Source organism: Cygnus olor, chromosome 2, assembly GCF_009769625.2.
Source record: "Cygnus olor isolate bCygOlo1 chromosome 2, bCygOlo1.pri.v2, whole genome shotgun sequence".
Classification (NCBI taxonomy): domain Eukaryota; kingdom Metazoa; phylum Chordata; class Aves; order Anseriformes; family Anatidae; genus Cygnus; species Cygnus olor.
In genome coordinates this window covers 9,710,303-9,736,225 of record NC_049170.1, presented here as the reverse complement: position 1 = coordinate 9,736,225, position 25,923 = coordinate 9,710,303, and the positions used below count along the sequence as shown (strand labels likewise).

General features: G+C 37.1%; 1 protein-coding gene across 1 annotated transcript in view; it reads right to left on the bottom strand.

The window, feature by feature from the left end:
- The window catches only part of UBE3C (ubiquitin protein ligase E3C), a gene marked incomplete at its 5' end in the record, with an annotated part of 68,272 nt that overhangs the window by 19,446 nt on the left and 22,903 nt on the right, over positions 1–25,923 (bottom strand). The window contains 5 exon segments of the mRNA XM_040550255.1: positions 12,277–12,524; positions 16,858–16,990; positions 20,319–20,416; positions 23,928–24,015; positions 25,075–25,179. Coding sequence (XP_040406189.1) covers positions 12,277–12,524; positions 16,858–16,990; positions 20,319–20,416; positions 23,928–24,015; positions 25,075–25,179 — 672 coding nt within the window.

The window sequence follows — 25,923 nt, the reverse complement described above, 5'->3', positions numbered from 1 at the left end:
AGTACATTTTACATTAATCCAAACTATTTGTCTTGCATGTTAAACATAATCACTGCCATGTATTTTGGTGCATGGTACATCACTCGTTTACTTCTAAAATTAATCAAAGCTAATTAACTAATTGAAAAAGACAGCTAAATTCTGCTTCGTGGCATCATCAAAAGAACATCCTGATTTCCAAGCCGAGAGCTTATCACTTAGGGCTGCATCATACGTCCAATCCTTCCTATGCCTGTCAAATGACTGCTGAATCAAAAATGAGCCTGATCTGAATTTCCAGTATTCATAAAAGAAAAATGTATATTTTTTTTTTACTATAAACTTAAAACTTCCTCAAGAGTCGTCAAAAATGCACAAAACCCCAGAAATACCACGCTCAGTTGATTTACTGTATACAATGCATTACATTTCAATGTAACACAAACAACTTGGCATATTTTTCACACAATCATTAACAAACTTCTTGTTGATTGGAAGAAAAAGATATTTATGAAAGCTCTCAAAGTAGAAGAGATGGAAACTTTAAAGCTAGAGAGAGGAAGCATGACAACACATAGAGAAAGTTAATGTGAATAAAGGAAAAATAACAGACCTTCCCCTTCAAAAAAATCCCTGAAATATGCTGTCTACTCACAGCCTTTGCTATTGTCCAATCTGTTTGCTGTATCAGCACCTCTGACAACGACAATCAAATCTTCACAATATCATTAATATAACTGCCAGGCTAATCACAAAAAGCATCATCAACATAATGTTGCTGTTTGTTCTCTTTATGAGCTGTTTTGGCATTACTTAATTCCTCCATAATCTGCTGCAAACTCAAAGAAAAAGTGCAACACAATGACCAAAAAAGAAAAAAAAAAAGAATAAACGTAGCTGTAATCACTCAATGATATTCCAACAAAGGCTTCAAGAAAAATATACACAATTCCTTAAACTTCTGAAAGAACATTTCTAGGAGGTGAGTTAGACCTTGCAGAAAGAATTGAGAATAACGAGTTCAAAGCCAAAGGGTGCATTATATTTAGAGCTATATGATTTATTCAAGGTGTAGAAGTCGAAATCCTCATTTGTATAGTTGACTTTAAAAGCAAACTAGAGGGATAAATCATTAATTTGCAATGTATAAGGTCAGTGTTTGCTGTTCCTGCATTAGTAACAATGAAGCTATTGTAATTCCTTAAATATATCAAAGCTACCCGAATTTAAAATGGAATTCCATCTATGACTCATAAAATGTAAATGCAGAGGTGTAATTTTTTACACAAGGCAGGTTTAAGCCTTTAGAGCATTTAATATACAAGGACTAATAAATGATAGCACTAAAAACTATGATCGCATCAGCTAAATGGATTATAAATTAAATTTCCATAATGTATGCAACTGAAATACAAATGTAGACATAAATCAAGGTATTTTCTAAACACAGGTTAATTACACAAATTCAAAACCTGTCTATTTTTTATGCAAAATAATCCACTTAGCATTTTTCAAACTGGTCTTAAGTCTTAGCCACTTGCAACACTTGATCCTAGAAGCCTATCAATAATCCCTTGTCAGGAAAAAACAGCAATAGGTATATTGAAGAAACCTGTATGTTATTTTTCAAGTGTCTGTCTTTTATGAGTGTTTATTGCTAGAAATTGTGCCAAAATGATTTGAAATAAAAAGGATTAATTATAGTAGAAGCTTTTTAATATAAGTGAGTGCAGCTGCAATGCAATTAATGCAAATTGTGACGCTATCAGGAAAATAAATGCGAACAACATCACTGGCTATTTCTGTTTGCTGCCAAATAACTTCAGTAATTTACTACATTAAGAATCAATAAAAAAATAATGCTTTTCAAATGCATCACTATTAATCTTCAGGTAGTTCCAAAGAGAACATTTATAACTTAATCTAAAAACTATATAAAGCATTTTTAAATAAACTAAATTGTGCAACTTGAAAATATCTTTAATTACTACCACTCCTCTTAGCTAAGCGAGTGCAATATTGGAAACAAATGATTTTTGGAAACAGGACAAAGAGCAGTGTTTTAATTACTATAAAAGTCAGGCTAATCTAATAAAGTTTAATTTAAAAAAAACACTAAAACTGTGGAAAATAAAGCTATGATAAACTCTTTTTTTCCTCTCCCCAAAGAGGTAACTTACACCATCACAGCTCCAGCACTGTGCAGAGATGCTGAGACATGCCCTGTACAACTGAGTGACTGAATGAACTGCAACATTATCCGTCAGTCTGAAACTAGCTTCCCAGTCAGCATGAACTGATCTACCTACTTGCTGCTGCCACAAGATGCGATTCCACACATTCCTGCCACTGGGATGGAACAAATCAGCTTGATTGCACCTTTCCTGGTCTTTTTTGCAAGTGGGCACTGCTTCCTGTCAAATCAGAACTAGATTCAGCTCACAGCAATGGGTGGAACTGGATCAGAACAGCAGAGTATTTGTTTTGATGGCAGCACAACCGTAGGGCAGCCAGTTGCATACGGACTCCATCTTGCCAGGTATATTTTTCACTGCAGCTAGCCCAATGCCCCTAAGGGGATACTGATCCCTTCCCACTTTTCCTTTAGTGACCTGTCCTGGGGAGCTCTAAGTTACCCGATTTTGTGTTTCCAACCCATTTAGCTCTCTGAACTGGCCCTTCTGCAACATCACCATCCCAGAAGCAAGAGCCCAGAGTGAATAGCAGGCACGGAAGCATGACCCCCTCTTACAGAGGTAGGCAGCTGTCGGGCTGACTTAGCTCCAGTATGAAGTACTTACCCAGTACTTCTCTCTCCACAGAAGCAGTCCTTTTTTCCCCCAGCAGCCAACAAACAACACAGCTGATGGAAGAAACTGGCTTACTCGAGAAGGGAGGTGACTTGGTTTGACTCTAAGCTCCTGTTCACACACTGCTTTAAGAGATCAAAGCCAGCAAGTTTAACCAATATATATTTTTAAGCTGATCCTTCAGCAAATTTCAAGTGCTCTCACCCCCTGGACAGGTTTCCTTTAACTCTTATGGTCATCACCTATGGGACCAGTGCCATTCTATGACGGATTCTGAGTTTGTGTCCCCAGCTTTCCTATCTAACTAGCTCTTTTTTTGACCTTCTCTATCTTGCCATCCTATAAACTGCAGCTGACTTACATAAAGGGAAAAATTCAGACAAGAAGTCATGAAGTGAACAACTGGTGGTCAAATATGACAGCAGATTTTGTTTCTAAGGGCTTGGAATGTTCGCATTCCACTTTCATAAAGGTCGAACTTGCACATGGGAGCTTGTGGTTAAGAAGCAGAGACAAGGATGTATTCTGGACCGCATCAAAAGAAGCGCAGCTATCAGGGCGATCAGGGCGAGGGAGGGGATTGTCTCCCTCTGCTCTGCTCCTGTGAGACCCCACCTGGAGCCTGCGCTCAGCGCTGAGGCCCCCAGCACCAGAAGGACAGGGACCTGGTGGAGTGGGTCCAGAGGAGGCCACGAGGATGATCAAAGGGCTGGAGCATCTCTCATATGAAGACAGGCTGAGGGAGTTGGGGTTGTTCAGCCTGGAGAAGAGAAGGCTCCAGGGAGACCTCACAGCGGCCTTCCAATACCAAAGGCAGCTATAGGAGAGCTGGGGAAGGACTCTGTCAGGGAGTGTGGTGACAGGACAAGGGGGAATGACTTTAAACTAAAAGAGGGTAGGTTTGAACTAGATATTAGGAAGAAATTCTTTACTGAGGGAGGTGAGGCCCTGGTCCAGGCTGCCCAGAGGAGCTGTGGCTGCCCCATCCCTGGCAGTGCCCAAGGCCAGGCTGGATGGGGCTGGGGGCAGCCTGGGCTGCTGGGAGGGGTCCCTGCCCATGGCAGGGGGTGGCACTGGATGGGCTTTAAGGTCCCAGCCAACCCACAACACACTATATGATTCTATGTCCGCATTAAAAGCAATTACACAAGCAACGCAGTGCTCCTAGGTGACACACTCCCTGCTGCTAAAAGGCTGCGTCTGCTGAAAGGGCCAACCTGGATTTCCCAGCACTCATTTGTATTCATGTAGGCTACAGGCGCTCTTTAGGCAAAGTTATGACATCTCTAGATAACCATTAAAATAACTTAAAAGCCTCTGAAACAAAACAAAAAAGACCTACCTGATTTTTAGTAACAATTATTTTCTAATACTTTTCACCCCACATCTTCCCTGTTTTCTCAAGATGCCTCACTAGTCACTGATTTTTTTTTTAACTAAATAGTTTACAGAAGGTTTTTCCTGGTTACATGGAAGAAGTTGTTTTTAGTTAAAGAAACTACACACGCTTTCCTTCCCCTCTGTGTGTGAAGTCCCGTAGAACACACCAGATTAAAAAACAGACAAAATAACGAAGCCTACTGTGGTCAGTAAGTTTTGACTTCATAAAGAAACCACACATTCTGAAGGCTGTTGTTTCTTTTTAAAATAACATTAGCTAGTTACAATAAAGCGTCTAAATAGTGCCTCGTTCAATTAAAATTGATTGCAACATGGGCCCATGGGCCAGCTACAAAACCCTTGACGCCGTGCAGCAACACAGATCACGATTTGGTAGTCTAAACTGAAAAATACTATGTGCAGATACCTAAACATACTCTGAATGCGTTCATTAACCATCTGTGGTGTAGGGGGAACAAGGATGGTTAAGGCAAGCAGCTTTCAAAACACAGGCGTGCTGTTAGCAGCTTTACGTTATAGAAGAAAGATCTCAGCTGGAAGGACAGCTGCACGCAGTACCTGGTAAGACAGGAAGAAAAATGAAACGTGCAGTCCTGGGGGCAAGTAGGACTTCGCCTTGTTTTCAACATAAAAGAAATAACATCTGACTGGGACGGTGGCAGCTCCCACAGTTATTATCTAAGCGCTACATGGTCACGAGGTACTGTTCAGGTATGCCTCAAAGGTTTAAGAAATGGCTCTTCAGAAGGAAAAGAATTTGCCTCTTGTTTTAGAAGTGGACAAATTTCAACTAGACATTTCAGACAAATGTAAAGACAAATTAGCATTATATAGCAGAGGTTACACAAGCATTACAAGATGCTTAATAATGTTCTTATTGTATAAACAACTTCATAGATGAACCAACTAAATCTTCCCAAGTGAGAAGCAGCTTTATTGCCTTTACTTACACTTTCAGATCTATAGTTCTCTCATTTATTATTTCAACTAAATTCTTTCTTAAGAAAACTAATCAGTCATTGTTCCTACCTTCCATTAATCTTTCACAGCTCAGAACCGTATATTAAAACCTAAACAACGCTAAAGTCATACCGTTAGAAAGATATAGGGGTAACATGCTGAGGCAGTAAATGACTGGGCTTAAATTCAGTTATTTCCCTAATCAGCCCCCAAGACCGTAACCTCTTCTGTTTCAGTCATTTTAAACAGTTACTATTAAATAATACTTAGCACTTACTGAGTGCAATAGATCTTCAAAGCTATACAGAACCATTAATAAAAATGATAGAAAAATAGCAAAACCATTAGAACTTCCTTCTACCACATTATTTATATTCTAGATATATTTCACCTTGCTCACAAACCCTTTGAGGCCACCAAGGCCTTTTCCACCCTAATGAGAAAGATAAAACTAAAAATATGTTACATGAAAATTAACATATACCTGTAGTTTAGAAGCACTTTCAAATCTAGCATATAGTAGTTTCAAGATAAAATAATTTCTTATGGATAATGTGCTTTAAATTGAGCAAAATCCAATTGGTATTGTTCCTAATAGCAATGTGGGAAATAAAATTAATTATATCAAATGCATGTCACAGAGCAGTATGGCTACTACACGGTAGCTTTAAGTCACTTTCTCTGTTCTCTGAGCTCTACAACTGAACCATTTGTATCCTATTAGCAATGGATAGTCTGGTACAGTATCTTCCCTATATGTCTCTGAAAACACATATTGCATTTTTTATTTAAATACAGGATGCCTTTTCTGTTTTTGAAAAGGTAGGAGACCAAAATGCTACAGCTAGAGGCATATAGTTAGGCTTCTGAGAGAGCTCTGTTCACATCTCTTGCAGCAGTGCTAGTGCCCTCACCTTTTAAAACATTTTTTCAGAAACAACTAAAGCCACATATAAATTGGTATTACTTTCAGTTTCTCACTCACTGGGAATCTGAAGTTGGGTAAGTACAAGTTCATAGCAGCTCCTGAGATTTGGGGTAACAAAGAGTGAGATGCGAGGTCAGCCTGTCAAATTTGCTGCAGTCAGTGTAAATATTCAAAATTGATTACAGCCATGTGATAAGCAGACAGCAAACTCATGGACACATTATCATAAAAAAGTAGGGATACATTTCCAGAAACACTACTGGAGCATATCAAGTATGCTCCAATATATGCATTTAAAAGTATCAAGCACCCAAAACAGGGTGCTTCAGAAACGCTTGCACAAAACCATCATTTCATCAGCCTGTTTTTAGAGGAACAGTTACCTCTGTAACTTATACCATGTACATGGTATCAACTACCATCAATATCATTTGGGAGTTTCTGAGGGGTATGAGAAGGAAGGGTTACGGTTATAGGTACCTGGGGATGCGGTGGGTAACTGACAGTTATCACACACTACTGAAGTTCCAGGAAATGCTCAATATATTTGTGTATCTCAATTTTAAACACAATTTACTAATAATTGAATATAAGAGGAAGCCAACTCCTCCATATTTAAGTTCTAATCTTCTGAAACACTTACTACTATGCAACTAACCTCTGGACATGCCTCTAGGATAAATCTGTACTGTAACAGCAGCGGAACTAATCATTTTCAAAGAAAGCTCAAATACAATACAGAATTTCAGTAAGTATTCCAAACTTAATTGATTTAAATGGACACAGGTGTTCACAACTGTGAAGAAAGATCAGGATACCATTACCACACACTCTAACTGTTTATTTATTCCCTGTCTAGGAACCTGATTTAGAGGCAATAAAATGCAATCAGTACACAAACCAGAAGCAGGAATCATCTGCTAATGGAACTTTTAATTGAGGAGTGACCACTGACATGAGGTAATTCTTTCCATGCAGAACTCCTTGCAGAGACCTCTATGCACTTTATCACAGTAAACAATCACTAACATATGCATTAAAGAAAATTTAAATACATTATGACCCAATAAATATCACAATCAATCAATACACACTTTTCCTTCCTGAAGATTTAGAGTTAAATACTGCATTTCAGTAGTCTTTTAGTGCTAGACATATATTTACAAGGTTCGTACTAACATAGCTATCTGTAATCAAAAGATAATTGTTATGTTAAATTAACAAGTACACAAAGGAATTGTCAGGCTGACAACTGTGCAGAAAACAGAATAGCTTAAATGTACATTTGTAAGGAAAAAAAACTTCCATAATGTATCAATTTTACTCTCGCAATTTTATTTCTGCACTATAAATGCAGACTTAAAAGAGCATGCAGCTTTTCATGGTAAATTCCTGTTTTGACCATTTCAGATGATTCAGGATTTTTGGAGACTAATGATCAGCTAGCTTGCTTTTAAGCAAAACGCTGAGTCTACAAAATCATTTGGAGGGTGACTGAAATGAATCAAACAAGAAGTTTGTACAAATTGCTTCCTTCTTCATATCATTATCACTAATTCCATACCTACCTTCCTAGGTTCCAGTAGTATAAATTGTGGCTGCAGCACAAATCAATTAGAGTGTACTGATTTAAGGAAAGCCAAAGCAATTAAATGGACAATACGCAAAAGGGAAGGGGTATACTAAAAATCAGAAGAAAAAAAAAAGAACAAGCAAACAAAAACAAACAAAACACCTTCAACAGTGAGAGAAACAGAGGAAGAGTAACAGTGCAATACCTGATGCAGTATCCTACCAAGTATTTAAATATCTGAAACCCAGTTCTTCTCACTGTAGTTTTCTTGCTTTTGTTTCTCTACTTACTTTTAGTTCAAAAAGGACACAAGTATGTTATCGGAAACATTTGCTTGAAGGTTTCAATTCTGTACATAGATTTAAGAGTTTAGGATCTGATCTAGATCTGGCAGTGAAAAGGCTCCCATTGATTCAATCTATTTCAGACAAGGGCTCAGGATGATTAAGAACTACTTTAGTTTTTCTGCAAAATGGATACTGTAGACACTGGTAATCTTCAAATTGTACATTCTAGCCAGGAAGAATATTTTGCACAACAAATGAATTAATCTATCACAGCTCTATTCGAAGTTGAGAACTGTAATCCCAGCACACACTCCAAGATATAGAAAAATAATCTAATAAATGATTAACATTCCACATGCAGGTTCCACCGTTAAATAATTTGTTTGAACTGATTTTACCCTAAGGTTTTAAGTAATTAATTTTACCAAGATACATTTTATAGCATTTTCAATTATGTGTTTATAACAACACATAGGTATGTGCACAGAACAGTCCATAGTATCTTAAATCAGTATAACAAGCTACAAAAAGTCAAAACTAAACAACTTTACCATTCATCAATATAATATCCATCAGGCCACACAACTTACTGGCCTTCTATATAAGGTGCTAAAACTTAAAAACATTGATTTTTTTAGTCCCTCATGCTTCCTGTACTATCACAGTTCTTTATTTGGTTCCACAAAGTAAGGACTGTGTTCAAAACAACAACAACCACCTACCACCACACTTTGTTCTCTATACTACCTTCCCAAACATTTAAGGCAAAAGCTAACTTTTGACAGAACAGTTCTAAACCTTTTCAGAAGTCCAGTGTCTTTCAAGGACTACAGGTTGTATTGCTTTGGAAAAGAGATTTAATATTCTATTTCAAAGGTAGAGCATATATTCTTCAGCAACATGAACACATGACTCGCTAGTGCTCTTCAACATGCTGGAACAAGAGAACCCGAGAGAGCTGGATTCTCGTAACCAGTGGCGTTGAGTGTATTAGACAAATCTCTACTGTCAGAAAGAGTTGCCTTATTAAAAGTGCGAAGACATTCCTTGGAAACCATAAACCTGATGGTTCTTGCATCCATTATGTCCAAAAGGAAGAAGAAATCATGAAAGTTATCATTCTAATCTTTCTACGGACTTCCTGACATATTCTTATGTAATGCTATTCATATGTAATGCTAATACATCACAAAACACAGATAATTCTTATGATGTAAAACGTAAGCTGGTACAGGAGAAAGACAATACTGTATACAAGGCTGAGCTTAGGTCTGAACACGCTGAAGTTCAGACCGTAATTCTACATCTGCCACTGTGTTACTGATTTTTACTGATCACTGTTTCTATTGAAATGGTTGACCAGTGCTTCCCTCTTTCTGGATTTGCAGCAGATATTCAAAAATCAGCCAGGAGAAAATCCTTACTTCAGATTCTCAGGTGTTGTTTCCAAGCTTCCCTTCTGTCTGCCAACAAAACTTTAGCCTTCCAGTGAGCCAAGTCCACTGCGCTGCCAGAGCTGCAGCGGCAAAGTCTGCACGAGGAAAGGTTTTTGGTGCTGACATAACTACTGCCTGTGGAAAGGCAGCGAGCCAGACCAGGTGCTGACCACAGCCCAGTGCTACCTACTGTGCAAACAAAAGAAATTGTGATGTCCCATCCACACCCCTGGGACTCTACATGGGACAAGTCCTCACTTTCCAGAAAGGACAAGCAGAATTCGGGCCTAGAACACCTCTGTCTGAACATCCCTGACTGCCCATGTCACCTCTTAGGGTTCATAAAGTCACTTCTGTCCTTTCAGCAAGGGAAACTAAAGTTTCGAACCCCTCCGGTGGTGGAGGACTGCTACATGAGGTGTGCGTGGTAAGCTGAGCTTTTACATTTAAGAAATAGGAAATTGCTTAGAAGGCACCGATGTTAAAATAATATTTACATTACAGAGCAAAGTCATTCAAAGTTGAGAAGTGTAAACTTTGCAAGTGTTTGAGTAGCTGTTGTTTGAGCAAACTCATTTCTTTCGATTTTTTAAGAATAGCTTCTGACAACATAGGTGATTACACGATCACGTGGCATTACTTTTACAAGACCTTTTGCTCATTCAGTGATCAGTAAAAGTTGCATGGACAGCCAGGCACTTTGTATAGTATTCAGTTCCATTTCTTCACTAACTACAAAAATACAACCTAAGCAGTTAGTAATTCGTCACGGGATAAATTGATTTTTAGATGCACAATTTTCATACGCACAATTTTTAAATATTCTGATGTTTCTACATCTTAACTGGTCAACTCACGTACAAGATGCCAAGCTGTTAGAAACTTCCCGATGAGAAGAAAAGCTGAATGGTAATCGTACTGAAGTCTAGTCTATCGTACTGAAAGTTAAATGCACTTGAGTATTAGTATGAAGTGGTTACCAAGAGACAGAGAAATCATTGTATTTTAATGTATTTGTTTTCTGGTAACATTGAAACTTCTTGAGTTTTTGGTGGCAGCACTCTTTACGCACTGTTTTCCACAAATAAGAAATTGCTGTGGATGCCTGATTGCTTCCTTTGCATTTTATCTAGTTTGTTTACAAAGGGGCTTTTATAACCTACTATTGCTCTCAAATAACCCTGTGCAAAGCACAAAATGGACACATTTTTGAAAACGGGTGATTGACTATTCAAAAACTTAACCGAGACCACCATACTGACAGGTTTTGAATCGTATGGTCGTGCCTTATCTTTCTGTTTAATTCATCAAGCTTCTACATACACAACTAAAAAGGTGTCTGTGCACCTGGGCAAGGGTAATTATTAAATAACGCCGTCAGTTCTTACCTTATATAAACATTCTGCAAATACAAAAACAATTTCTGCCTTCAAAATGTTAAATAATAGATCCTCTGATTGTAAAACGACAAACCCAAAACTGTACTTGAAGCACTCTAAAGGAGATAAAATGCATTTTGCAACTTCTGTCTTGATGCTAACATTTGAAAATCAATTACAGAATGAAACTATTGTTTTGGCAGAGGAAACTGAAGACTCAGAACTAGAACTCAGCCCTCCGCTGTTCCTAAATAAACCCCAAACGTTTTTGGAGTGATGCAACTTCTCTAGCATACCACAGCAGCAGTCACTCCCCTACTCCAAAAATCTGTAAATATAGAAAGTGAAATCTTGAGTATGTAAAATCGATCATCATCACAAACTTCTATTATGTTAGTACTGAGTTTATTTTCCATTAAGAGCAGAACACTCTTCAAAGGTAAATTTGCTGAAATGACCGATTTGAAATTTTCATTATTTTACAAGACCGGCTGTTGCAACAGGATGCATTAACAAAGAATTTGCCTACAAAGTGGCAGTTCAATCTCAATCTGGCAGCCATAAAAAACAGTGATCTGTCTCAGCAACTCAGATTTGTCAACATCCTCTTAAACTGCTTCCAGCTAGTTTAAAATAAGGACATCCGACTGTATGTTAAATCTCTCAGCAAGTCAACAAAATGTTATGTTCCAGAATACTTCATGCAGCTAAATAAGACTTTTATGTTTTAAATATGTCCCATTTTAGACAGTTGAATAGCAATCAATACTTATTTTCTGAAATGGAATTTGTATTCCAACTTTGCTTCATAATTATTAGGTTTAAAAAATGGTTTCAAGGACTTGAGAAGAAATATCCTTAATACTAAATCTGACCGTAAACAAAAAAAAAAAGAATGTAATAAATGTTTAATGGTTTATTAAAAAAAAAAAATCAATTACTAATAGCTCCCTCTTGAATTAGAATGTCCACAACAGCAAAACAGTAAGCACTAAAATTTAAGAAAAATGCAAAATGTATGAAAAAACGAGCAAAATTAGTAGAACAATTTTTAAGTGGCTCATAAATATTGTAAATGCTCATAGCAAATTTTAAGTGCTGCAAGAACTGTACCTCACGCAACAAGAAACTGCTTGGTTCGGTAAACAATTTCAGAGATTGCAAATTACGAAAATCTAACTCTAGTCAAACTCCTGAAAGTCCCATATTAAGAACACCATAAACAGAGCAGTTCCATAGGCTTCGAGGAACTTAACTTTAAGCAAGAGGATAAACACAGAGACAGACATACACACACTTCCCTCAAATGGTAGTTAGGGTATGTCAATTCCTCTGTACTCCAAACTTATTGAAATGAATGAGAAGTTTGGGTAAGATCTAGAAATAATTCAGATCCAGTATCAGATGGTTATTTCTCCTCAGGTCTAGAAAAATCACTATGTTTGCCATCTACCCCCATCTAAGAATATCTACTGAATAATTTCAGTACTATGATAGCTTTATATTATACAACACTTTTTTACCTTTCCAAGCATTCTTCCAAGAAAGTAGTAATGTCGGGCGTAAGAGTCTCCAACAAGCATCTGTGCAGCAGGGTTGGGGTAAAGAAGTCCCTCATTGGTGGTTTTAAAAAATCCCTGGTTGGGGTTAAATCCCGATTTAAGTAGTTCATTCAAAAATTCTCTGAAAATTCCACCACCATCAATACCAGCTTCATCAAGACCATGTGCATTAAGCAAGTGAACACGAATGCGCTTTTTTAGGTCAGGTTCTGCAGAGGAAGGAGAAAGAGAGACTCAAATATAACTGTCTACTTGAATTTAACTTGGATAAAAGCATACGTAACTATGGATTCAAACATACCTACACTAATTGTATATAAAAAAACTCAACTAGTCAATAGCACTGTTGGAAAAATCTATTACTGGCTTGAATTTTAGGATATTCAGTATGTAAAGCTCATTTTGCACAAAGGGTCCTGTTGTAAGAGACCTCATAGGATACGACTGGAAAGACACTAGTGGGTGAAGAAAAAAATCTTACAAAATAAATTAATAAGCCCAAGATTTATTTGAAAATTCTATTTATGAAACATTATGAATGCAAGGTTCACCCTTCTCCTGTCTGAAGGAACCATCGGTAAGCACTGCGTTCTCTTAAAGGGGCCGACTGTTAAGCAACACCTTAAATAATTCTCTTTGAAATTCAGATAAATATTTTTTGCTAGTTTGGACTCCATGCTATGTAATCTAATTCCACTGAGGAGAAAGGTGTGGTAAAGATTGACATGTTCTGGAGATAAGTGTTCTGCTCATTTCACAGAAGACTGCTACTTGAGAGAGATTCTCGAAGCTGTAATGTTAGCAACCATCCTAGAGAGGACCTTAAAAGACAGCATTTTTAATGCATTTGTTGACTGTGTGCTGTACACATCTGCTTGTATCACAAAGATACACCCTGCAATCCATGGGTGATATCCATTGTTCACATTCCTTTGAATGCCCTTTTCTACCTTCCCTGTACACAAAGGAAGGAGAGTCATGAGCTAAGACCAGTTCTCACCGTTACCATCAGCTGAAGTGCTCCCACACTCCTTTTACCCACCGCCATTGCTCTTCCCTTCCACCAGTCTACTCATCTTATCCCTGAAATGAGCCATTTCAGCTCACTGGTTCAGCATTCAGCCCTTTCTTCCGATTACTATCCTGCCTGCTCTCTGAAATAACTGCTTGCCCCTGGAAGGAGAAAGGTCAGCACCAAGGGCAAGGCTGGGGAGCTCATGGTCCTTAGCCAGCACCACGATGTTAGCTCAACTCACTTATCTTATGAAAATCTCATCTTAAACTCCAGCTGCCATCTATCATTTCTCTGCTGAAAACATGAACAGCTATTTGAGGATGGGGAGGTGTCAGCAAGACAGGCAAAAGATGTGTTCTGAATGTTTTGTATTTTTTTTCTCCTAAGTCACTGAAAACTCTCTCAGAATTATTCTCATTTAAGTCCCAGAGCAAGCAACGTTCAGTCCTTGAATTTTATGCAAACCTAGGAAAACAGGCCTTTTTTTTTTTTTTTTTCCCAATTCACTGAAGGCTTCCAAAGATCTAACCAAATACACAGCTTTTATCTTAAACCTTCCATTGTCTACACTTGCTTGCTGCCAAAGCAACCAATAATAAACGAGGAACAATAAAACCTCCTGCTGCTTGACTCCATGTGCAACAAATGCACACACTCTGGATGGACAGCTCACGTCCACGAAAATCTGCAGCACCCTGTAGCAACAGCATCTCCCCAGAACCATCTAGTGTCCTTGCTTGCACTCTCCCATTAGTGAATGCCTCTGGATCTACCAGGAATTTTCCAGTCTTTCCACAGGTTACAAACTGAACTGTTGTTTTTTTTGTTTTGTTTTGTTTTGTTTTTTTAATTACCTATTAGTTCTTTGCACAAGTGAAATGCTCTGCTGCACAAATTCTGCTGGCTGGAAATACAGGATAGCCATTTTTAGTTATAGGTATTGCAAAAGGTCTGGACTCTCATCATTCACAGCAAGACAACAGAATATGACCACTGGCAAGAGAGTGTGTCAAGCAAACAGGCATTCCCTACCTGGAGACCTATGAGATTACCCACTGATGTTAAAACTCTCTTATATTAAGGGTTTTATACATTTATATGTTGTGCTTTTTGGAGCGTGATGAAGGAAATCAGTTGTCTGCTCCTCCATGTACTGAGGGCCAGATTTACACCAAGAAAATTAGCCCTAAAACAAATTCACATACCAGAACAGGTGACAAGCTAGAGAAAGACCCCCCCCAAGTTAGTGCAATCTCAGAAAAACAGATTTTAGTTTTATAACCCATACAGCCACAATGCAACTGAACTGTTATCTGTGCTCCACTAGAGACTATTATGGAATATTCTGAAAATTCCAGTATAGGAAAGAAAAAAAAAAAAAAGGAAGAAAGGAAAAAAAGTGCTTGCACATTATTAAGCATATGACAACCAAACAAGAATACAAACCCACAAGAAACAGACCAGTGTATTTCTGCTATCGAAAAATAGTTTTCTTCATGATCTCAGTTAAAGTATTATAGAGGAACAAACTTTAAACAGCTCTCTTCTCAGTGCCAACAGACAAACTGGATGCCTCTTCAAACAATGTCCTGTGCTCCCTCCTAATCAATTCTAGAACCTCATCTATTGTGTGTTCAATCACCCAGATCCACATTAATCAACTCAGTCTATATAGTCTTAAAATTGTATCCCTTGCAATTTTCAAGAATTTCTTTTCTGTCTCCCACATGGTGCCTGACCTATTCCAGAACTAATATTATTTGAAAAAACTATAGTCCCAGAATGCCAGCTTTTTAAAAGAAGCCTAACCTTCTAATTAAGTCTTGATTGATACTAAACAGCACTAGGGCCACAGCAGCACAGCACTAGAGAACACTATACATAAATATGCATGTGCATACATACACATGTGCACATATACACGGTGCATCACGCACACGTGCACTAACACAGATCTTCAGACTTTAGTGGCAAGCTAACACTATGGCTTCTCTGTACCTGTAAACAGTCAAAATACATCCCAGGTACTGGATTCTGGTTTTGTCTTTCCTAAACTTCATGAGGTTTCTATAAGTAATTTTTTTTCCTCTCTTTTTTTTCAGTCTCTTGAGGGCTGTCTGACCTTCCAGAATTTTGACTATTCTCCCTCACCTGTACTACCTGTGACCATGAAAAACATCCAAGCATCTAGGCTGTCTGAATGCAGATTAAGTTGAGGAAACATGCATTCTAAAACTGCTTTCATAGTTTAGTAAGACCACATTAAATATGATGACTACTTCATAGAAAACATGTTTCTCATTTAAAGCTATCTTCTTACAAAACAATAGCTTGGCTTGCCTGTTACTAGACATTGTACCACTCAAAACCTTAGACTGCAGCTTCTGAATTGTATTTTTATACACTTACTAGGTGGATGAGGGGATGGTGTGGGACAACATAGCAAAGCAGACTCGATTTCTTCTGTTTCTAATTACAATTAATCTCTCTGTTTTGAAGAGACCATTTATTGAATCATCCTAAAGTCATTATGATGAAACTTTTCAGAACCAATAAAGAGACTGAACAGTCAATCGCACATGTAATTTCCAGATGATTATCCAGTGCCATCTTCTTGATTAGCCTTGAAAATTTTCCAAAAACAGAAGAATTCAATTTAAATTTAATTTAAATCTTTGATAAATTAGTTTAAGAAAATCTCTTCTGTGTAGTTACAGTTTTAAACTGGAGGTATTTAAATATAAAATTCTATTTAGAAATAGTTTCTTAGTCTCTTGAACGCTACAGCAGTAAAAGAAATTAAGAAAAAACACAATTTTTTACAACCCAGAATACCAATTCCTCTTCTTCCTCCTCTCTAAACTATGCAGTTCTTGAGGAGAGAACTTATGTGGCACAGCAGGTGAGATTCAGACAGTAAACCTCAAGTATTCGACAAATAATCTTTTCACATGCAAAAATACCATATAATTAACAACAACTTTATTTTGGAAGGCTCAATATACATTGGAATTTTGGCTTCCAGTGCAACAATTCTCACACAAATTCACACCAAGGTATGATTTAAATCAACGTGGTAGAATATATACCGCTACATACTACTGCGACTAAATGGGCTGCATAATCCTTATCAGCCACAGTGTACCTAGCAAATCCTGTGCAGCCTAGACATTTTGCTGACACTAAAAAAGCAGGTAATACCTAATTAACTATATAGATGAATATACAATTTACAGCTGAAGATAAGTGAATGTGAAGAAAAGCCCTGCAGAAGTAGGCTTGAACTAAAGAAAGGTGTCTTTATTAAAGATAAGAGGACTGCAAAAGTCAAAAAGAATGTGTATTAGAATTACTTTACATACTTTACAAGGAGGTGTTTCTTTTTTTATTTGTTTCAACTTCATAAGGACTTCCATACCTCAGAGCTGACATGCTTCTTACATATTCGCTAACTTTCATTGGATGTTAATATATGGTGAGAATGATTAAATGTGTTAAAAGTTATGATAACTTCATTGTGAACCTACCATTTTCAGGAGAAAGTTTATCATAAGCATCTTCATAAATATAATTTCTCCTGATAGTGACATTAATTCCATCCAAAAATGGCCCATCTCCTTGAACCTCTTGTTTGTCGGCATAGATCAGTCTTTGAAAAATCTGTTAAAAAAGAGTGAAGAGAGAAATCAAGTCACTGTACAGATGTAAATAATCAATAAAACACGGTTATTGACTACTATTAGTGTCCTTTGAGTTGCTTTTGGTCACTCACTTTAAAGTGATTTGTACGCTCTGTCATTGAGCTCCAGAAGCATAACACAGAGCCACGTCCCACTGGAGGGAAGGAGAAGGGACAGACATGCAAAAACTCTTTTGTTCTAGGATACCATTCTTAATTCTTTCTACATAAAGAGGCCCATCTACAGACATTGTGTCATTCCAGTTTCCTCTCCCTAACTTTCAGAGTTCTGAAATGCAAAGTACTCAAAAACAAACGGAAAAAGTCACAAGAGTATTTTGAACACAAAGAGGCAATTCTCATTACTAGCCAGCAATTGTTCATTTTGTATTGCTCAGGAACATTCCCAGTGGTAGGACAGGTATCAGTATAAAATAATATAGCAGGTACCACTGCCTGAGCATCACACCAACTAAAGAAAAATAATGCCAGCTGAAGTACAAATTGAATTTCACATTGCCCCTTTGCAAGTCTTCGCAACGGTAACCTCTTAAGAGCTCACCTGAAGAGTAACTATAACTGTGTTTCTATACGAAGATGTAGCATGGCTTTTTTCCCCTCTAACGAACAAATAATGTTCAACACGCCCCCATTACAGTGAGTGTCTGTTTACTACGTCCTCTCTTGCATCTTTCCCATATTCAATAAATACTTTAGTATATTTTCTAAGAGATGTAATTTCCTAATAACATAAGAATCTTCCTAGTTAAGAAAGTATAAAGATTCTCCACAGACGTTTCTATACATACACACAAATCATGCAAGAGGAAAATCTGACAACAGCAGACAAAGCTAGCATAGAGCCTTCAATCTATTATTTACATGGACAACTGTAGCTAGTGGAAAAGATGCTCTCCTAGTAGGAGAGCGACTCCAACCAGAAGGATTAGTGTAGACAATGCCAGACTTCCCTAAGGTGTGCAGCAAAAAGCCAAGAGAAAACAGCCATAAACTGCAAGAAGAGAAACGCTGAACAGATGTAAAGGAAAAAATAAAATCAGAATGAGAGTGGTTAAGCACCAGAAAAGGTTACACAGACTATGAAATCACAATCTTTGATTCTGAGCATCCTAATCCAACTTTGAAGTTACTCCTGTCTGAGGAGGGAGGTGGACTGGAGTACCTCCAGAGATCTTGACATATTTTTTTCTAGTTGTATCACATCAGGACACATAACCACAGACACAGTCCTTTTACAAACAAGGCATGAAAATATGCTCACCACCATTCTCTTTCCTGAAGCATGGTTGGATATGGTTTATTAACTATTGCTACATAATACTAGACGGAAAGTGTCTGGGAGATCTCAGAGCAAAATTTGTCTTGACAGAGCCTGGACTCCTAAATGATCCAGTGCTCATGCACATGCAAGTCCTGGAAGTAAGAACCCCAATGCAAAACTGAAGCATTTGCAATGCCTTAAGAGTAACAGACGGGAAAGTAAGCAATGCTGACTGAAGTACACACCATGACATCATCATTTTCAAGCTGACAACAGTATGGGTTATGGAAACTGAAAGTGAAGTACACTGAAAACTATCTGAACAACTGCACCTAAAGGGTTATAGTCAGTGGCATGAAGTCCAGTTGGAGGCAAATCCCTAGTGGTATATCCCTTAAGTGGTGTAACCCGTGATAAAATTCTAGTTATTGCTTCCCACAAAGAATCGAGATATTTGATGTAGACTGTATTCATCACTTTACACAGGTAAGGATCAAACCGAGAGCTGCACACCAACTGGCTGTAAGGCCAAAGGGAAAAACATCACCTGGGGTGAATAGGGTGGAGAGCCTACCATGACACTGGACCAAGTAATTGCCTTTGAGAGTATCTAATATCTGGTAATTTGAAGTAAAAATCCCACAAGTTAAAAAATGAAAGGTCACATGGAGCAACTGACACTGAAACAGCATTGAGCTGCACCACCAGGCCTGTTAGAACTGATGATGACTGGAGAGAGGGGAACTCTCTCCTTCCCTTACTGCAAGTTGTTTTTAAGAGCAGCGGGAGACTCCAAAACCGTGTTGTCTCCCACTACTACACACGAAGAACTACGCTTGTTCCAAAAAGCAGTTTAAGATGATCTCGTCTTTGACCTAGACCAGAAATATAAAAGCTCAGTCTGCAGCTTTGTTCTTCTCTGCAAACTGTCATCCAGTTTTTATGATTAAAAGGATGTTAACCTTCAAAATAAAAAGCCAAGTTTCAATTTTCGTGATAAAGCAAAACAGGTTTTATGAATTCCAACAATTTAAAATATGTGCATCTTAACACGGCTTTAAGATGTCCAGAGGTTGTGGTCAGTTGACATACAGGCCCCTGCTGCAGATCACTTCCAACTGTTTCGCTGTAATCCTTGTGCAGTGTTGCCATATGGTGTTAACATTTTTGTTGGAATAACTGTTTCATAGTAACCTGAAAAAAAGTCCTTTTCTGTCAAACCTACCATTGTCTTTTTGACAGATACTGATGTACTTTCCCTACGGAACTGTTCTTCATTCCCTTGATGGTGTCTTGTAATTTAATGTTTCCAAGACAGTTCACTGAGTAGTGTTTAAGTAATACTTTTAACAACAAAAACAGTTCAAAAATGCTATAGGTAACAACTAAAGGTGTTAAAAATATATAATGCAAATTCAAACAGCTGATAGAACTAGCAATTACATATTCAAAACCTAGAAAATATCCAAAACCAAGTACATACAGTACGTGAATCTCGCAAGTTTTAAACTACATGCCCCCTTAAGTTGAGCTAGTCAGCTATGAACACAAAAACTTAATCTCCAGGCATTATTTTCCTAAAATGGACATCCATCACCTCATTCTGAGGTAAATCCACCCACTACACAAAAGTCTCCAGTCTTGACCTTGCCATCTGTTTACTACAGATGAACTAGTTAGAGCTCTGCTTACCACAAGAGGGTGCAATCACGTAGAACAGTCGGGACTGAAGTTTATAATAAATACAGTACTGCTCTCCTACCTTGGAATTTGTCTTGCTAATTTTAATGCAATTTTTATAAAGGGAAATATAAGTAGTAAAAAACAGAGAAGTAATCTAACTTCACATATTCAGTCACCATACAAACAATGGAGGAAAACACTATGGCCTGTCATACCCTTCTGTAGGGAAACGATCCAGTTTCTACTTAGCTAAGTGCTTTTTTTTTTTTACACTTATTGGGGAAAAAATAAAATAAAATAAAATAATAAAAAAACAACAGCACATTAAATTAGAAATGAGGTACCTTTACTCTTTCTTCAAAAGGAACTACAAAAGGTAGCTCTGTCAGAATTGCAAGTTGTCGTTCTTCAGATACAGAAAGAGGTGCTGGTTCCAAACCCACTTAAAATAGAAATAATAATTTTAAAAATTTTGGAAACAACATTTTAAACATTTTTTTGTAAATCAAGTGACTCAACTTATTTTGCATAAAAATAGAGACATTAAAATAGTTTATTTACTAAACGGTAACACAAAGCCTTACCTTTCTTTAAATGTTAGTTTCTACTGGCAACCTGAAATAAGCAGTCTAGACACACTGAAAACAAGATGTGTTTAAAAATAAGTACTCCTGCATTTTTACGTTTCTTCAAGAAGAAAAAAGTTACTTTCTTATTACTGACATTTTAATTTTTCAATTAAGAAAAAATACATCACAGAAGATAATTAAGAAGTTGTAAGTAATTATGATTTTCATCACAGGAATACGTAATATTCCCATCTCAATGATCAAAAAAGTTTAAAAGTACAGCGCTTTCAACTACAGCATCTACTTTCAATCAAACCCTTTTAGGCATAAAAACTAAGAATTGAACCAAATCTAATGGAACCAACAGAAAAACAGCATTTATTTCAATAGGTTTTCTCTCCTAACAGTAGGGCTACAGTAATAACATTAAATCCTAGTGACTACTGAAATACTGAAGAGAACATCAAGAAATTCTATAATTTGCTCAAGAAGAAAAGATCAGAAAAGAATTCAAGAAGTCCCAGCTACAAAGGAACACAATCGCATGCAGTTCCCATGCCACCACGCAGGTACTCTGAACCTCCTTATACACCTGTACATCTTAGGGTGATGCACAGCAGAGGTGACAATCCTGCTCTAACCTCAGAGGAATAACCTCAGCTGCTGAGCACATGTGACTGTGAATTAATTAATTGCAGCCAAAAAAAAAAGGTATTGCTTACCAACTAGACATTGTGATTGAAGTCTACCTAACTTCAGTGCTACGGGGGGACAGGGGGAGATAACTCTAGCTTGTTTCATTTTCATCTTTAGTAACCACCTCTTTTAAAATTAAAAAAAAAAAGCTCTCAGAGCCTAGACTATTTACAGACAATATTACGAAACTGAGGTAACTGCTTCATGTTACTACTCATTCGTAAAGGTTATACTCACAGTTTCAGTTTTTCCTTTGGCTCCTATACCTGTGGTGCCCAGCTTCTTGCTGCCCTTCTGCTACTGGGCACTTCAGCATTCATTAATTGTATGTTCTGTTGGGGTTTTTGTTTGTTGTTTTATTCTGCTTGTTTTCTTTTCTTTTCTTTTTTTTTTTTAAATTCTCAAAGCACTTTAAGTAGGGATATTTTAAGCACCAATTTAACATGACATGACCCAAACACACCACTATACTTGATGTATATTCATTTGGGGCAGGTTCCAACATTGCAAGCCTTTGGAATCTCTGATAAAATGCTTATCTGTGATTACCCTGAGTTTACTTAGTAAACATTTTTAATTAAAGTCAATGTATTCTGCCTATTAAGCTAAGGGTTAAAAGCATTTTAAATAAAAAGCGCATGTACAGCAAAGGTAAACTACTACATGACTCTGACAGTTCAATTATTCCAGTCAATTAGTCAATTTTATCTGCATTTCTCCATCACAGCCTCTTTCTTTAAAAAGAAATATGGGATGGAGCCATCAACAGAGGGCATTTAGAACTCACGAGTCTGCCATTTAAGTAAATGAAAAAGCACAAATAAACATGGCCAGATGTGATTCAGCAGTACTTTCACGCTAATTGGCTTTAACCCAGATGGAGTCAAGAGGGCTCACACAAGTCACTTGCATGTTGTTACCTGCTTGTTTTCACACATTCATGTTGGCTCCACTTTTTTTAGCCTGATTTCTTATCAAAGAAGGTTTATATGAACATGGTGTCATCTTTTCTCACCGTCTTCCTTCCAGCACACCTTCTGAACTAACCAGCTGAATTTTTAATTTGACAGAGGAATAGAGGATTCAAAAATATTCACTTCTGCAGTAGTTTGCAACTGGGTGGAGACCAGACATTCCTTTAGTGACCAGATTACAGAAACAGCAAGGAGAGATCAGTTTTTAATCATCTCTGCTCAGTACGTCAATTTGTGTGTTTGACAGCCAGCAAAATTAGCACACGTAGCTCCACACAAGGCCACAGCATACGTGCTCCTCATCCACCAATTGCCCAAACCAATAATGGAATGGAGGGAACTGATGCAATTATGGGAAGGGAGATGAGGGAGAGGCTCGGGGTACTGTATGTATGAGGGGAAGGAGACGAGCAGACTAATAGCATGGACAGACTCTGCGAGTAATAAATGTGGAACGGGTCTGACGCTGGGGAGCTGCAGACGGAGGATGCCAAGAGTAGAGCTGTTCAGAGGCATGTAGGTCAATGGAAGAAGCTCATGTTACTGTTATAGGGTCTGCATGAGATAGAGGATAGAAGCCTATAGAAGCCAGGCAATATGTAAAAAAAGGACAGGTTTCCTGCATTTCTTTCTAAAACACTTGCTTTTAAGATTTCAGATTTTCAATCGTTTACAATAGGACATTTCCAAAGAGAGAAACTGAACTGAAAAATCTTGACAAACCCGTTGTTACTGTATTAGTTTAGTTATCGGGTAATCAAAGTAAACTCATACCATTATAGCTATTCGAACAAAATTTATCATTAACAGAAGTCACTAGGTTTCAGCCTTGGACAAAGCTGTTAACAATCCTACAGAGCTCTACAGCAGCACTCAAAGGCTACGGTCTTCTGTAAATGATCTACAGTATCTAGGTGGGATACTCAGGCAGATGACATCATCTTGAAGCACAGTATGGACTCTCATAGATGAGCCATTTTGCTGCTTAAAGGCCCCATTTTTAATTCTTTATTAAAATCTTCACAAGTATTAGTGATTTAATGGTTATTTTACCTGAGCGTAGCAAGGTAAAATTCTAAAATAGTGAAGTTACAATGGTCTGAAAAGCAGAAACAGACCATCCGCATGAGAAAGCACACTGGTGCAACTAAACTAGTCTGTTTTCCACGATAGTTAACTAGGTCCAATTCTCTCATGTCTCTTTAGAAGTTCCATGAAGTCTAGAGATTTTAAGTGATTCAAGGGAAAAAATTTCTGCCTTATCCAATTAGAGGCAACACTTATATACGGCAATTAATACTTATGGTACCAACAGCCTTTTTGTTATAGCTCAATAAGTAAGTTTCTTCATAGTTTACAGTAAAAACAAACATTTTATCTATTACACAACCTTATGCATTTTATATGTTATGCAACTGCCCTTTATACATATTCATACATATATTTTTAATTACCTATCATTTGTACACCTCATCATTTCACCTCATAAATGCAAGCAAAAACCAGTGGAAACTTGAGGAAAGCTGTTATACAATAAATATTCTAAAGACAAACATATATACAAGCACAATTATGAAAGATTGCTTTGCTTCTGGCTATCATTAACACTTGAACACAAAATGTTCAGCTGAACTCTATCAGAGGTACGTTTTCTTTGCATAAGGCAAGCTTATTTTAACTTAGTAGAGAAAACATCAGACTGACAGTATCTTACCATCCAAAGTAGATTGCAATGGTCCTATTCTTCCCATTCTTCTGACTCTCCACACATGTCTAGCAGATGGCACATACAGCTGTGTAACCTAACAGTAACAGTATTTTACAGTTAAACATTATCTAATTACGTATTAAGTATATACATGAATTGTCACATCCAAGAGTGTATCTGAATCCTTAATTATCTTCAATTCTAATCCTTCCTCCTTATACACGTGCCTAAAGCTGAGCTGTAAAATTAACGACAATCTAATATAACATCCATGTATCCTTTAAAAATACCATGAAATGTCACTTTAAATTCTGATAGTTAAGATACTACAGAAGCCAAGTTTCACATCTTGAGATGTGAAATAAATTCTCTTTACTTTAAACCGAGGATCAGAATAGCATTGCTGTTTCCTCAGCCTAAGAACTACAAAGAATTGTCACACAGAGAAATGGCAATCTTGAACACAAGGCAAGAAAATGAGCTGTCTTCAAAACAAAACGGAAGAGTCTACTGCTAACTGTTCCTGTGCAAAACTTCTAACAGTTAAGACATCTAATATTTCATGGAAGTTTACCTGAGGTATAACTATCTTAAGATACAAGTTTTCGATGATTCAAAGCGGGTACTTGCACATTCACACGAGCATTTTCTTTCACATCCATATAAACTTATTTTTAAAGCTCAAACAATGCCATTTTGTTCAGAAACTTTTAGGAAAATAAAGTAATTTCTATGTGAATTAAGTACAACAATGCTATTGAATTTTATTTTAGGAGACAAATTTGAGGTATGTTTTCCTCTAGAGAATAATTATTCTATTTCTACTTTGAGAAATGCTTAAAATAACTGGAAAATAAAATGAATCATAATGCTACATTATTTTCTATTCTCCTTTGTTATAAATGGAGATTAATTACAATGATGCACTGTAGAGCAGGTTCTATTTCATGGAATAACAACATGGTTTAATGTAGAAGTTTCTTACCAGATTTGAGGCTTCTGCATTCCATACAAATGCAGCATTAGTCCGTGTTTGAAACCGCATGAACTCTGTGCAACTTCAATGCCACTGATATTGTTAGGAATCAAGAACTTTACCATTTAAACTTCAGCACTAGTAAGGCTATATGAAAAAGAATATTAATACACTTACCTTATCTGCTTTAATGTTTTCTTGCTCTGAGAGCCAGTGATTTGGCGGACAGAAATTTCGCCTTGTATCTCTAGCTTTCAACATTTTCACCAAGTTTGTGATGACCTAGGTGTAAGAAACACATACATTCAATATACATTTAGTACTGTGAATGAAATTCTATAAATCAGAAACTAACTGAAAATCTTTCACCGAAAGATTGTATGAAATGAATGTATGTGAAATGAAAGATTGTATGAAAGAATGTATGAAATCAATACTTATTATTCAATACATTATAAGAGCTTGCTTTTATACTTAAATACTTTAGAATACCTTAGAATGAGTAAGTAAATGTGCTTCACTAGTAAGTCATCCAAAAAGCTGGCTCATTAAAGTCTCATTATAAATTTTAAGAGCTAGGACTTGGTAATCCTAGGACTACCCTTCAAAATTATATGCCATTTTAGGGAAGTTTAAAATATCATTATCAACATTAAATTCCATCTTTAAAGAAAGTAACACCAAACTGGGTCATTTAACACTTTTTTTTCTTTGCCTATATAGATTTTCATTTCGGAAACAAACATGTGAATAAATGTATGTTTAGGAGAGACAGACATGCACCTATTCTTTACTACATCTCATTCCTAAACATATTCTGAAAAAATACGGCCGATTTATAAGTTTTCTCTGTCCACAAGGAAAAGGATTCTTGTACTTCTGTGCACCATTTTTCAAGGAAAATGATCCACAGAAGAACGGAACTTCTGCTTACCATCTCAAGGCAATGAAGATCATATACCACATGACAACAAAGGTCACAAACCACACCACACTAGACAAGTCTTACGGATCAACTAACAAACA